The sequence below is a fragment of the Tursiops truncatus genome, chromosome 14, assembly GCF_011762595.2.
Source record: "Tursiops truncatus isolate mTurTru1 chromosome 14, mTurTru1.mat.Y, whole genome shotgun sequence".
Taxonomy (NCBI): domain Eukaryota; kingdom Metazoa; phylum Chordata; class Mammalia; order Artiodactyla; family Delphinidae; genus Tursiops; species Tursiops truncatus.
The window spans coordinates 25,900,806-25,916,453 of record NC_047047.1 but is presented as its reverse complement, the minus strand read 5'-3'; the positions used below and the strand labels follow the sequence as shown (position 1 = coordinate 25,916,453).

The following is a 15,648-nucleotide window of genomic DNA, read 5'->3' as shown; positions in this document are numbered from 1 at the left end:
TTACATAATTTATATGACCAGTCCAATATTGATGGACTTTTAGTTGTTTTCAGTTTGGGGTTTTGTTTTTTGTTTTTGTCCTCTGTTACAGGTAGGCTGCAATGTGAACATCTTTATACATGTATACAGCTATATATGAATTTCTAGACATAGAATTTCTGCAATGAAAGAGATGCGAACTTAAAAAATTGAAAGATTTTTAATCAATCTAATCTGCCTAATCAACCTTGCAAAAATATTCTATCAGGGTGGACCAACTGAGATAACAGTTACGAAAGGGTTTTCCAATGTTTAAAATTCTCTTCCCACTTCAGAAATAATTACAATAAAATGTTACTCACTGGTGACAAAAAAAAAATTCTATCAACTTATACTCCACTCACAGTGAAACATTTATTGGGTTTCTATTATGAGCCTGGTATCATGCTGGAGGTTGACAGTATGGATTTACATTTTAGACAATACCAAAAAATGCCTGAGAGAGATAAGAGTGGAGCTCAAGTATAACATTTCCTCACATTATCAGGCATAGGGATCTGTACCTGTTAGAAAACCTATGAATCCTGCCACAAGTGGAACGGCAAAGAACAGCATGTCCTACAGTAGGTCTGAAGGTATAATAGCATACTAAGTTCCATTGTTATTTATAATAACAACTGTTTTTTGTTAGTTTTAGTTTCTAATTTCTGAAAGTAACTTACATACACTGTTAGTAATCTTCACAACCATTTGAGCTGGGTCAACTGAGTCAGGAAGGTCAGAATTATTGAATGAATGAATGAGTAAAAAGACCACTAGCTTTAACATATCTGGGACAGTTATAGTCTAACCAGGTTTCAATCCACAAGCATTTATTTACAATTCTGAAAACTTCCACGTAATTACAAATGGGACAAGAGTAGTAAATTACTATTTGGATAAAAAAAGATACAAGTTAACACAACATAGTTTACAAACTTACAATTAGGCACATTCAATTTGGTGCTAAGTCATAAAATATTCTTTTGCAATTTATGAAAAATATCCAATAGGCATGTAATGGCCAAAATGTACAAATGATACAAATATCTATAGACATGACAGTGTACAAATTGTGACATAAATCTATCAGAAACTAGAAAATCTATGTTGGTCCTGCTAAAAGATACAGGCTTTGGGTGGGAACACAAAAAAATCCAGACCTGGCCATAACAGGGTTTCCAGAAAGTATGAGAACTAGCAAAGAGTAGGCCTCTGGATGCGAGTGGGTCGAACATGAAATAAAACAATGCCTTAATGGGTATGTAGTAGGCTGGGATGGAAAATATAGGAGCAAGGGATATTTGGGGAATCAGGGAGCTAAGTATTTGACAATAACAAAATCTACCAGTATCTGATAGGGCCTCAGGTACCATGTAAGGGTTTGAGGGATTCCAGTATTTAATTAAATCACAATGTGACAATGGGAAGAATTAAGGACAGCCTCAGGGATAGATGAACTGGGGATGTTACACAAAGACATGTCTCAGTTAACCTGATGGGTTCAAAATGCAGGAAGTGGGTATACGGGACAAGACAATACCCTAACTGTAAGAATAAAGGTTTAGGTCAGGGTAGGGCCTGATGTTGCTAAGTGTTGAAATAGAGCTCTTTAGTTTCTTCCTCCTATATGTAAGATTCTTTAGAGGTTAAAATGATGCTCAACCTGCAAGCTAAAGTTAAATGGCTGGAACTAGGGAGAGAAAATAAGTTACATAGGCTCGGAACCAGGAAAAGCCTAACTAAGGGTTTGCCTAAATAGAATTGAATGTTGGGACTGAATATTTTAATATGTAAACATTTTACTGATACCAAAATGTGTCTTACTACACTTCCCCCAATCTCACACCACCCACCCTAACCTGCAGTAGCTATGGGTCCCTTGATTTCCATGGAAATACAGAGAAAAGAGACACTGATCTGGCTTGCAGGTATTCAGTAAGTTGTTAGCCTCACATCACATATTAGTATCATGTAAGTAGGCCATCTGAAGTAGGAAGCTTAGGGGAAAAACCTTGAAAAACACTTAAAAGCTTAAGCCACATCTCTATACTACAACACCTTTCACAATTTCTTCTCAGATAAGCATCATCCCCATCAGTGAAAAAACTCATATCTCATAATAGGAAAAACAGGCCTAAAAATTAAATGTGTGTCTTTGGAGGTCCCATCTATGGGATATCTTCCTGGTACTAGGAAAGTCCCCAGAAAGATCAATCTTTGCACCCCTCCCTGAAAGCTTACCACCAAGGAAAATGACTAGATCCATAGATTTCCTCCCTCAAACCAGCTTACCTCACATATAAATCATTAGCAACTCAGCCCTTACTCACATCACCACAGTCACAAGAGTGGTTAGGGAGCAAAGCACCAACCACGGGAACTAAAACAGAGGCAACCCAGGCCAAGCTGGGCTGATGGCAGATGTCTGCTCCTTACGCTTGGGTGCATAATGCGACTCACCGCAATGCCTTTTTCACAGACCCTTTTTCAAGTTTCTCCACAAAATCCAGCAGGTCAAGTTCGTTCATGATGCTTCAAGATAAACAATCGTCAAGAGAAAAACATGCAGTATGTCTTACAATGTTGGAGTCCTTAAAAATATGACAAGGAAATAACCATGCAGACAAAACCAGAGCATTTTAAAAAATCTGTATTCTACAAACATACCAGTGAATGCCATTAATAAGGTACTATGAGAGAAAACAAAATGAGAAATATATGTAAGACTGTTCCCTTTGGTGTACAGAATTCATGGCAGTTGCCGCACTATCGAGCTACTTACATCTATGACTGTCTGTTCTGGTAATACAAAATGAGGCCAAAGTGTGTCAACTTGTTTCCCACAGAAACCAAAAAATCTACATGAATCTCTTTTCTCCTGTGCCCTTTCACCTTATCTGCTCCCAGTTCTCCATGAACGTCCGCTTCCTTCTCTAATTATTCTCCTCTTCATTTTGCTTGGCCTTGCACCCACGCATGCAAGACAGAGAATCCTAGAGGTCCAAGATTCTAGAGTGGCTGTTTGCAAGGGGGTGGAGATTACAGTAACTGCCACACTGTATATACTTCTGTGCAAAGAAAAAGGGACAGTATTCAGAATGTCTCTCACATATAAAGGAGCTGGATGGCAGGATACCTGTGTGGCCCAAGGAACTAGAGGCAGCAAATTATGGGCAAAAGAATTGCAACCAAAGGCTGGAAGAGGAAAGCGTTGCAAACAGCTGTCTCTAGCTCTTTGGTATTTGCTTCCAGTGGGCAGAGTCTGTTTTGAGAAGCATCAAGCACTGAAAAGAAGACTCCTGCTGCTGGAAGTTGACAGAAAGTAGCATCCATGAGGGTAAGAATGCAAGATCAACGCTTGTCCTAGAAACAATGCCCATAATGGAAAAAAAAAAAGAAAGCAGAAGAGAAATGTAAGTCACAAGTCCAACCTGGCCCAGCCTAGCCCAGCCCAAGGAAGGTAGGAGTCAAGGAGACGAAACTGAAAGAGAAGAGCCTTGGACCACAACATTCTCCACAAGGTACACGCAACAAACTTCACCCTACGCTTTAACCAAGTTACAAGAAAAACTTCTTAATCCCTACTTTTTCTCCATAAAAGTTGCTATAAGTTCACTAATTAGACAGATATGTTTTCAGAACAACTGTAATAGTTCAACTAGATGGCTCTTTCCTTCCTAAGGATATTAATTAGTTATATATATATATAGCTCTAAGTATATGATACATAGAATATAATACTCTATAGAATATAAGTAACTGTTAGTTAATGATATTAATGAACGTCTGTAAGAAATGTTGCAATGATTTCCCTAATATAAGAGCCTGGGGGAGGTAAATCTGTCTTCTAGGATTTCCTCCCCAGAGCTCAGAAATTTAGGTGTTGTTTTAGCTCTGCTACACTCTCTCCACCCATCCCCGCCTTCCTGTTGGGGATCGGACCTCCCTATTGGCTATCTCGTACCTGTAAACTGCCTGCTTTGTGACATCATTCTCCTACCAAACCTACTACCACTTGGTAGAGTCTTGGGGTTTCCGTGGACTTGTCTGTAAATAAATTTGGATCATCACAAGTGAGCGGTGACCAGTGACAAGTGACCAGTAACCAGTGACCTTTGTACTGGACACATGCGCCATTCAGCTGCAGCCACTCAGACATCCTCTGGTGTTGTCTCTTCATCCCTCGTATCTGCAGTTGATGTTTCCTTTTCTTCTAGGACCATGTCAGGTAAGAAAAGAAACTTTTTAATTTTTTTCGTTAGATTTATTTTGCCCCTAAATTTACTAGTAGATTCAAAATAGCATGGAATAATGAGGGAAAGTATTGAACTAGAAGTCTGGAGACCTAATTTCAGTTTTGACTTTGGCATTTACTATCTGTGTGACTTTGGACAAATCATTGACTGTCTCACAAAGCCTGATATTTTCCTTATCAGTTACGTTAGAACACTACATTGCTTGATCACTCTGATCCCTTTCTTTTCTAATATTGAGCCTTAAAGGGTACCCTTGTAGAAAATGAAATCAGAGACTTCTCAAGAGTGTTTCAACAGAAACATAGAAAAGACAGGTGACATAGAAAACTAGCAATATATAGCAAGATGTTTCATCTCTAAAGGTCTCCCTCCACTAATATTTCGACTAGTTGTAAAGAGAAAATAGGGAGAGAGGATGGAGAGTACTGGGCTATAGGGAGGCACAGAGTCAAACGTAAGGAAGTTTAGGATTGTTTTCATCAGCACAGGCCAACAGGAAAAAAGAGATAGGAAAAAAAATAAGAATGAAGAGGGAAAGCGTAGAGGAGCTCTCAAGAAAAATGTAGTTTGCAATGGAATGTTGATGGGAACCAAAGATTTTAAATTAAAGCAGAAAGAGCATAGAGTGAAATCTGCTCAGAGCAGGGCAAAACAAAGTTTATTGTAGCAAATCCTTATTTTAACAGACTAAGAGGAAAGTAAGGACAGAACAGGGTATCACCAGGAAAGGCAGCTTACCAGAAAAGTCATACTCAGTATTTTTTCTTTTATTGCCTCTCTGAATACAGTTGGCACTTGACAGTTTCGAATATAAATATTTTAGAAATATGTCCTGGAAATGATGCTTCCTATAAATAGGAAACCAAAGTGGTTATCTAGGGGTCTGCTTTTCAATGTTTGATTCTTTCTAATTTTTAAACTATGTAGACATTTTACTAATTAAAAATTTTAAATGATATCTTCTAAATTGAATCAGAAGGACTATTTCCCTTGTGTGATATGTAGGTTCTAAGGCAAGGTTGCTTTTCATCTTTACAGTTCTTTCCTTCCTAACACAGAGAGCACATTGATCAACAGCCATCGTTCGTTTTTAGATCTTAGCTACTTACGAAGAAAAAGATAAAGTCAAGCCCCACATGCCTAATTCCACATGAGGGAATTCGCTGGCGGTCCAGTGGTTCGGACTCGGTGCTTTCACTGCCAGGGCCATGTGGCGCAGCAAGAAAAAAAAATTCCACATTTATCTAGAACAATATTGTGGAGTCCTTTTGATGTTTTTACATTTGAAAATCTTTTTTAATTGGATTCTAGTGATGATGGTTTTTTTAGGTTTTGGGATGTCATCTTCTTGGATGTTGAAGATGATTATAATCTAAGTTCTAGGATAAATAAAAAAACCATCTTGATACTTTTTAAGCTTCCTTTCTGCTTATTGTATATTTCTATTCTTTGAAATATATATTTCTACCAGGCTTAATACCTGTTATTGCTGGGTAAAAATATGAATGAGAACAATGATGAAATTCTTTTACACTTATTATTTTGCTGTCTGCTTTGTACCAGTTTTCATTGAAATACTTGTCTGCATATATTGTGGCCCCCTATACATTCAGGTTGATTGAATTTTGTTGCTTGTTATGCATTTTTACTGATATATCTTCTGTGTCTGTATGTATTGGCTAAAAATCCATTCAAAATCACATTCTACCGCGTTTTTTGGTTAATAGTATTCACTAAAATAGAGTGGGCAAAATTCACTTTCATAATATTGCATGTATGGTACAGAATGTCATTTGTTAGTAAACTCATTATGCTTTGATACTTGCCACATACCCAAGTTTTCATTAATATCTATGTATTTCTTTTTCATTATGTAATATGTTTTTCATGATTTTTCTTTCTAGAACTTATTGTATCTTCCTCCATATAAATCATACGCTATATATCAGCTTATTCATGTATTAATTATTACTGCTATTATTATTGGTGGTGCTGTTATAACCACTTTATAGATGAGTAATCTGAAGTAAGCAGATAACTTTTTTGTTTCCAAAAGCACTTAAGAAATTCACTTTCAGGTAATCATTTTGAGGTAGGATGAGAAACCAGGCTTTAAGAGGGTAAAAATGACTCTTTAAATTTACCAGTTGGACTGAACTATATGTGAACTCTAGGTAATAGCATGGGAACTCCACAAGCAAAGTGAGACACTGAAGATGACAATGATAATAGCTGTACTATTTTCTAACGGACAAAAAAAATGCCTATATTATAAGTTCTACTTCTCCCGCTTTCTGGCAGTATCATGCTCAGAGTAGCGTCCTGGCAAGCAAGTCAGGATACTTAGGCTCTGAAACCTGGTAAGGATACTAACATAATGAGAGAAGTTGAACAAGTCAACCTGACCTCTCTGAGTCTCAGTTTCCTTCTTCATGAAATGAGACTGTGAAAATAGAAGTTCTCTAAGACCTCCTAGTTCTAAAATGCTCCCAGTCTACGAAACAGCATAGAAGTCCATACTAGTTCAGGCTGAAAGGAAAGATAGGGCAGGAAGAAGGTTGCTTCCAGCCTAGAGAACAATGTCTGAGCCATACCACTTGGGTCTTCTGTGCCCAACATGGGAGCACAGGCAGCTAATACAGAAGAGTGTAAAACTGCTCAGTCCTTGCCACCATCATAATGGTCTGATTTTTGGTTTCTCAGTAAGTATTGACACTAGAGGTATCCGGATAGCAATAAACTTAAGATAATGCTGTTCCTCAAACATAGTGAGAATTTATCAATCTCCCTGATGTTTTCATTACCCTCTTGTTCTTACAAAAAATTTCCAAAATCCATCTCTACTTGGAACTCTGAATTCTCTGCAGCACTCTCTTCCTGGGGTGAGCAATGCAACTTCCCTAACAGGAAGTGTCTGTAACTTCTCCAGAGTCTCTGCTCCTGCCGTCAGTTTGGCATCAACTATGGCTACCTCCTTCCAGACACTCATGGGTAGTGCCTACCTTCACCAACATTCTAGCACAACTATGTTATCTGGAGTTACTGACCAGAGCCAGACCTCCACTTCAGCTGCTTCCTATCCGGGTGTTCTTGACTGGGACATCACAGGAAGCACTGAAAAGAATTCTCCTTCACTCGGAGACTTTACTCTGGCAGTCACTGACCAGCACACAGCTGCTTCTTCCATGTTTACGGCAGCCCAGTATGATAAAACTGCAGACACCAATAACATGGTCCCTCTATATCCATCACTTTCTGCCAGGCTTGCTCAGGGAACACCATCTCAGATTCCAAACTAGGGACACAGCCTGTCACTTCCCTACCAGGAAGGAAGCCAGGTATATTACTATAACCAAGGCACATTGGGGTCTTTACTGAATGGAGAACTTGGCTCCTGCCTGCAATCCTATGGCTCTGTGTCATACACAGGAAGTAGGGCCTCTGTGCAACCAAAAGTGGTTATGGTACTAAAGGAGATTCAGCCCACAAATATCCAACCACCAGCTTCCACCTCTTGGAATCTACTACCCTGTGTCTGCTCAAGCCATCACAGAAACAAGTTTTCAAGGTGAGTACAAACAGCAAGAAAGTTGAACAATGAGGTCAGCATTCAAAAATGGGGTCAAATCTACAGCTGGGAAGTGCTGTACAGACAGGTAGAATTTAGGTCCTGAGCCTTTAATGACCACTACCTTTGCTCAGGGCTCTCTGGTTTTAGACTCATATAAGAACACCTAGGGCTTCCCTGGTGGTGCAGTGGTTAAGAATCCACCGGCCAATGCAGGGGACACGGGTTCGAGCCCTGGTCTGGGAAGATTCCACAGGCCGTGGAGATACTAAGCCCATGTGCCACAACTACTGAGCCTGCATTCTGGAGCCCGTGAGCCACATCTACTGAAGCCCACACGCCTAGAGCCCGTGCTCCGCAGCAAGAGAAGCCACCACAATGAGAAACCCACACACCGCAACCAAGAGTAGCCCCTGCTAGCCGCAACTAGAGAAAGCCCGTGCACAGCAATGAAGACCCAGTGCAGCCAAACAAATACATACATAAAATAAATAAGTTCAAACAATAAACAAATTAAAATAAATTAAACAAACCAAAAAAAAAGAAAAGAACACGTAATGCATGGGGGAAGGTGGGAGGGACACTGTAAAGGTCATCTATGCTACACGTACAAGAACCCCGAGAGCATACTAATAGGTACCACATTTTTCACTGCTGCAGCCAATCATTCCCCCTGTACTACCACACTGTCTCACTCCCTTCCCTGTTCTACTGCTAGAGTCTCTTTGGAAGGTGTTTCAGAACTCTTGTTATGATAGTGACAGTTTAACTGTCCTCACTTCCTTAATTTATACCAGAATTTAAGACCTTGTGGTCCGAGATCCTGTTCAGAGCAAGCAGACTAAGACTCTGTCTTTGTTTATATATTTCATCATGAAGGGTCTACTCCCTCTCCTAATTCATGGTGTGAAGTGTCCTTAGCCTCTCAGGAAAGTGGGGAGAATTGAAAGGACTCTATATGAGAATGCTAGACTTTGTAAAACATTTCATTTTTTAAAAATAAGACTCATTTTTAATTGATTTATAACAATCTTATGAAATACAAAGAAAGCCAAGAATCAGTGACATGAAATGATCACCAGTAAGAATTACAACAGTCACCCCTTATCTCATAGCATAGGGCACTGTCCATGATCCTTAAGAAGAGTTACTAGAAATGCCTTGCCTGTCTTGCCCCTAAACACCAACACAGCAATCATGTACCTTGAAAGGTACATGATTGCTGTGTTGGTGGTTAGGGGGAGCATCTCACTTACCAGGGACTGACTTCTACCTTGATTCCTTTGTAGGGATGGAGACTTCCCTGGTGATGAAACATTCCCTGGGATTGCAACCTCCAAGCCAGACATCTTGTGTGACACAAACTCAAGAACTCCCCAAGTCCTGCAGGAGCAGAAATATTCAGATACTTGAGAGTAGCCCACCACCTGAACTTGGGGACATTTCAGGGACAGCTCCAGTCCAGAGTGCCAGTAGTCTCTTAGCCCTGCCTCCAGCTCCAAGCCAGAGACAAATAGAGAGTGAGCACTTGGAGGATATTAAAACAAAGCTTTCAAAGCCTCTGGATGCCTACAGATCACAAGAGAAAACCAAGTGCCTCCACTACTCCCTTTAGAAATCCCTGATATTCACCGGCTGCTGGCCTGCACTGATGCATCCCCTTAGCCAAGAGGAGCAGCTGCTTCTGAAAATGCTGATCTGGGAAAGAACAGCCTGAGTCTTGAGGACCCAGGGACACCTGAAAATGGGATGGAATCTAGCAGTGGTTTTGCAGACATTACTACACTGGCGGAGGATATTCACCTTCCCCAGCTCTTTTTTTCTTTGAAAGATCTTGATCAATCCAAAGGTCCCAACGTGATCAAAGCCAAAGACACCAGAGCCATTAAGGTGAATCAGGTGCAGCAAAAGCCAAGTGTCATAAAGGTTCCCTCTGCTCAACCCAGGAAGAACAAACATAAAGCCTCTGAGCCTATCAGTGGTGCTCCCAAGGCCAAAATCCAGCCAAAGAATCCAGAGTGCCTGCTAGGGGGAGAAGTGCTTCTATGCCATGCTGCAGTCAGGGACAGCGCTCCTGTGACCACGGCCAAGCATTCCAAAGGCAAACCTCAGAAAGCTGCATCCAGAAAGATCAGCAAAACGAAGAGCCACGGGCAGGAAAGGACCACAAGGACCAGAGGAAGGAAGAAGGCTGAAGAGAATAAGCAGTCAGGGAACAAAGTGGAGGCAGGAGAGAAGCCAACAATTCCCCAGACGAAGCGAAGGAAGCAGCAAACTGAGCTTATCCAAGAGAGCTTTAAAAAGCCTCGAACCTCCCTAGGCATGTGCAGGCTGGGGTCTGTGAAGGTTCTTCATGCACTGGGGGAGAAGAATGATAAGAAAACTGGGCTCTCTTCCTGTCGGGTCTTGGGAAATTCAAGCAACCCTAAACACCCCCAGCTATCCAGCCATGGAGGTATACCCCACCTGAGGGTAAGAGTCCTGAGAAAACTCAAGTCGAAGCCCAGAAACCAGACAGCAGTGCTGAAAAAGAGTGTCCCTCTCCATCCCAGTATGATTTGCCGCCTCCTGGGAAGGTCAAGTTGATACCTCTGCCGTTTTCTGCCTGGGACAAGCCTCAATCCCGACCTGCTCCTCGGAGGCCACAGTCTCTGGCCTCACATCGGCCTGCTCTGGCTGACTGTGCCCAGCCTGCTTCTACTAACTCAGCTCAACCTCCTGCAGTGAGTTCATCCCAGCCAGCTCCTGCCTCTTTGCCAGTTCCTGCCAAACCATCTCAGCCAACTATGACTAACCAACCCAAACGGGTTGGACCGACCATACGCAGCCTAGTGTCCCTCAGTCTGCTGCTCCTAGGCCTGCACCCTATGGAACTTCATCTTGCACTTCTCTCCAGCGGGAGCCTGTTCCCCCTGCTGTGACTAAGCGCCAGTCCCCACCCAAACTCCAAACCCCTTTCTACTCCAAGACTTCAGCGAGCAACCAGTTCCATGGAAGGAACCCAATGTTCCTGAGCCAGTAATGTCAAAGCCCATCGAACACGAGCAGAGGCCAGAGCGGGAGGCCATGAAGAGACGGGCTCAACAAGAACGTATTGCTGCCAAATACACCTCTTTGGGGAAAGTGCAATTTTTCATTGAGAGGGAAAAAGAAATGGAAATTGCTGACTACTACGGATATGTAAAGTCAGAGCTGCTAGGAGTGTGGGTGCCACCTTGGGGACCAGCTGCTCTTCCATATACAGATAAGACAGGTATAAATTTCTCTATTTATTTTGATATATTTTAAAACAATAAAACTGAGTAAATAAATGTAATAGAATTAATAGATGAGTAATAAAGCTTTTGAATCTTGAGATGCTGCTAACTGTGGCGTGTTTTAGCTTTTTGGTTTGTTTGTTTGTTTTTGATGGGGTTGGAATCAAAGTCTGCATGAGAAAGGAAGGACTGAAAGTTGGATGGGAGAATGAAGGAAAGGGGAAGAAAGGGGTAAAAACTGAGGAAAGAGGAAGGAACTTGGCCCAGGGCTAGGAAGGCCAAAAGAGATTTATGGATTTATGAAAGGAAGCAGGAGTGAGGATGAAATGGAAGAAGTAAAAAGCAGGGTCAGAGGTCAGGGTTGAAAGAACCAAATTTGAGTAGACTTGAAGATGACAGAAGGTGAGTCTAGGTTTACTAGGAGAAACAGAAAAAGTCTCTTGGGGAGGTTGGCCTTAAGTCTCACAACCACCAGATAGGTATTTAAGAAAACAGGAGGTTCAGGACACATCTCTGAAAGGTTTGAGTTGCCTTATCCAGGTGTGATTATAGTGGGGGGACAGGGAAATCTACCAGAGAGGTGGCTACGGCTCAGAGTTATCCTAGGGGCAGCTGACGACAGGGGCACAGCCAAGGAACTGCTGCATCACGAGGCCCACGAGTAGGCCCTGGTATGTTAATCACGATGTACTCAACATCTAAGCACCAGGGCAGCCAATGCACTCTTCAGTTAATCCTGGCAAGAAAAGGCAAGGCCAGTATTCCTGTGCCACTTCACTTAGAGAGGTGCAGCAGAGGGCTGAGGTCACATCGTGTGTGCAGGTACAAGGCCTCAATTTGAGGCCCAAATGCCTCCAAAGTCCTCAGTATTTGTAAGTGCCCGCAGGCGGCCAACCTGGCTTTCAGAGGACAGCATCCTGAGGTTACTGGTCGACGAGATCAAACTTCTGGACGGGCCTAAATATTAACTTGTGGGGCTTCTTCCGTTGACCAGGGCGTGTGCCGCCTTCTGTAAACATCACCATCTACTGAAACGCATGAGAAAATCCGACGGAAGCGTCCACTCTCACGGATGAGAGCGGTGGGGGCACGCACACTGGGCAGCTGCTCCAACAGCCACAGGACCCAGGCGCCCAGTGGTTCACGGGCTCCCTGGGAGGCCTCGTGGGGCAGGTCGAGGGAGTGAGGATGGGAGAGAGCGGCAGGGGTGGGCGTCAAAAGGAATGCAGTGGGGAGAAGGGAGAGATGGAGACAGTGGATAGTGGATAGTGACCATGGGAAAACTGCAATTTTCATTTTCAACATTAATTTTTTGAGATGTCATTCACATGCCATAACATTCACCTTCTGAAACTGCAAATTCAGCGTCATTTCGTACATTCACAAGCCTATGCAACCATCACCGTCATCTAACCCATCACGTTTTCATCACCCCACAAAGAAGCCCCTGTAACCATCAGCAGGCCCTCTTCATCCCCTCCTCCTTCAGTCCCTGCAACCATTAATTTCCTTTCTGTTGCTATGGTTTTGCCTTTTCTGGACATTTCATGACATAATACAAATGGGACCACTATGTGTGGCTTCTTTCACTTAGCATAATATATTCAAGTTCGTCCATGTCGTAGCATGTGTCAGTACTTCATTCCTTTTTATGACTGTAATATTTCACAAATACACCACATTTTAAAAATCCATTCATCCATTGATGGGCATTTGGGTTTTTTACACTAATAATCTCCATTTATTGACAGTTTATTCTGTGCCAGGCAGCACCAGGCTAAGTTACTGACCTTATTTCACAGATAAAGAGGCTGGGAGAGTGTGAAGAGTTTGCCTAAGATTAAGAGCTAGCAACTGGGGGAACTGGGGTTTGAACTCAGGCGAACTTCAGAGGTAATAGAGTCACATGACAGAACATTAGAAAAGGTCCACAAGGGTATTCAACGAAAAGTCACCCTTTTCCCCACGTGCCTCAGCCACACATTTCCCTCCTCAGAGACATCAGCTTTTGCCGTGCTGTGGATCCTTCCAGAGAACTATTTATACCTCAACGTGTATGTATCACAATTTATTGACTAATCTGTCCCACTGATTTGAAATGTCACTTTTATGGTATAATAGATTCTTATACATATTTATGTTACTCTTTTCAGAGCTGTCCTGACTCTTTTTTGCCTATCTTTTATGTTTGCCATTTCTCTAAAATTCTTTTTATCTTCTTTTTGATTAAAAAAAATTTTCCTTTTCTTGTTTGTTTCTCTTAAGACATTATCCATTATGTTCATTCACTCGTATTATTTAATTAATTAATTAATTTATTTATTTATTTTTGGCGGTGTTGGATATTAGTTGCAGCATGTGGGCTCTTCCTTGTGGCTCGGGGGCTCTCTAGTTGTGGCGCATGGGCTCCAGAGCACGCGGGCTCAGTGGTTGCGGCATGCGGGCTTAGTTGCCCTGCAGCATGTGGGATCTCAGTTCCCCAGCTAGGGATTGAACCTGCATCCCCTGCATTGGAAGGTGGATTCTTAACCACTGGACAACCAGGAACTCCCCACTCTTGTATTATTTTAAATTTAGTCTTCATTTCTGAAATTTTTTTCTTTTATTTTGAATTCTGTCCTGAGTTCTATCATCTTACCTAATTCTGATTTATGCTGTTCTTTCACGGTTTTTTTTATTATGGTAAAATATACATAAAAGAAAATTTATTATTTCAACCATTTTCAAGTATACAATTCAGTGACATTAAATACATTCACAATGCTGTGCGACCATCACCACTATCCAAATTCAAAATAATTATGTCTAAAGATTGAGCAGGACCTCAGAAAGATGGAGGCAGCAGCATAGTTTCTGAATCTCTCCAAACCCTTTCATGGAAGAAGATCAACTAAAACCAAACACCCATAGGTGGCATTTATCAGCATTTACCTTTTCCAGAACTTTTTCACCATCCCAAACAGAGACTCTAGAGCCATTAGACAGTAACTTCCCATTCCCTCCTCGATCCATGTTCTTTCATCTTTTCCATTGTTTTTCCTAACATCTTTTAGCCCACTTTGAAATAATAGGTTACAGTTTTTTTTTTTTTTTTTTTTTTTTTGCGGTACGTGGGCCTCTCACTGCTGTGGCCTCTCCTGTTGTGGAGCACAGGCTCTGGATGCACAGGCTCCGGATGCGCAGGCTCAGCGGCCATGGCTCACGGGCCCAGCCGCTCCGCAGCATGTGGGATCTTCCCGGACCAGGGCATGAACCCATGTCCCCTGCATCAGCAGGCGGACTCTCAACCACTGTCCCACCAGGGAAGCCCTAGGTTACAGTTTTGATCTGTTTTGTGGACCTGTCTTTTCCAACTTGATTTTATTGTCTGAAGAGATGCTATTCTGCTCCTTATTCTCTTTTTGCTTACACTACCTCTGTACGGGATTTGATCCCAATCCTTTTTTTTTATTGATTTTTGGATGAAAAAAGTTTTAAAGCACTTTGAAAAGGAGGTGCGAGGCCATGTGGAAACGTGTTCCTCATGGCTGTTTCATCAATGCTTCACTTATACTGTTTTGAAATAACTCTTTTCCAGGAGGCATAAACCAGTGGGCTTTATCATTGGACAGAGTGCAGAGAAAGGACCCCACGAAAGCTGATCACCTTAGCAAAAATGATTTAGTTATGATTTCACCCAGGATTGGTCACAACCAGCCTGGGAAACTCAATGAACTAGAGACAAGGTATAATGTCATCTTTCCTTCTCTCTACCTCAGCTCTCAAGGATTGGTCACCTACATGTTATTCATAATTATTAGTTGGTTTCTGTTCATAATTACTATCCGAAGACACAGCACTTATGGGCCTAATTACACTGCCCGGCTACGCACCATTCTTCTTCATTTTGGCTTCCTGTCCACCAGCAGGAACCTGATTTATTTTTGTTCTCCCTTCACCACAGCCCAGTAATTTTTGTGAATGACTCTCAGTCTCACCAGAATCTGTATCTCTCACTCTGCCCCAACATCCCACCCCATCATTCGCTCCCTGAAGTGTACTTTAGAAATTTAGGTAAACTGGATATTTTAACACGGTTCACCATCTCTTATGAAACCAGAAGAAGAGCAGCTCTCTTATGGAACGACGGAGAACTTGTAAGGATAAAACACCAATCTGCAGGAGAAAGGGAAGAAAAGAATGATGGAAATAGTTTCCTGAAAACTGTTTTTACATTATGTTTTGTTTGTTCCTGGTAAATAAATTGAAATCTTCTAAACATTAAAAAAAATCTAAACCACTAAATTCAATAATACAGGAATATAACTTTTTAAAAAAAATTTCTTTGGCTGCGCAGCATGTGGGATCTCAGCTCCCCAACTAGGGATTCAACCCATGTCTGCTGCATTGGAAGCACCAAATCTTAACCTCTGGACCATCAGGGAAGTCCCAGGAATATAACTTAAAGGAGAAGTTATAAACCCCTTGGTTATATGAACTGGAGATTTTTAGTAAGAAGTCATGTATTTTAAATGACTTGGAGCTTTAAAGAAAGGAAGGAAGGAAG

The 15,648-nt window shown here is 41.7% G+C and overlaps 1 protein-coding gene across 1 annotated transcript; it reads left to right on the top strand.

Annotated features, from left to right (window-relative positions):
• The first annotated feature begins 4,149 nt into the window (after positions 1-4,149).
• Positions 4,150-11,185, top strand: LOC109550347 (uncharacterized protein C2orf78-like). Its single transcript, XM_073791739.1, is given in 8 exon segments — positions 4,150-4,249; positions 7,098-7,792; positions 7,794-7,845; positions 9,135-9,413; positions 9,416-10,276; positions 10,279-10,664; positions 10,667-10,787; positions 10,790-11,185. Coding segments are annotated over 8 exon segments (2,838 nt in total). The 3' UTR covers positions 11,134-11,185.
• Positions 11,186-15,648: the final 4,463 nt, after the last annotated feature.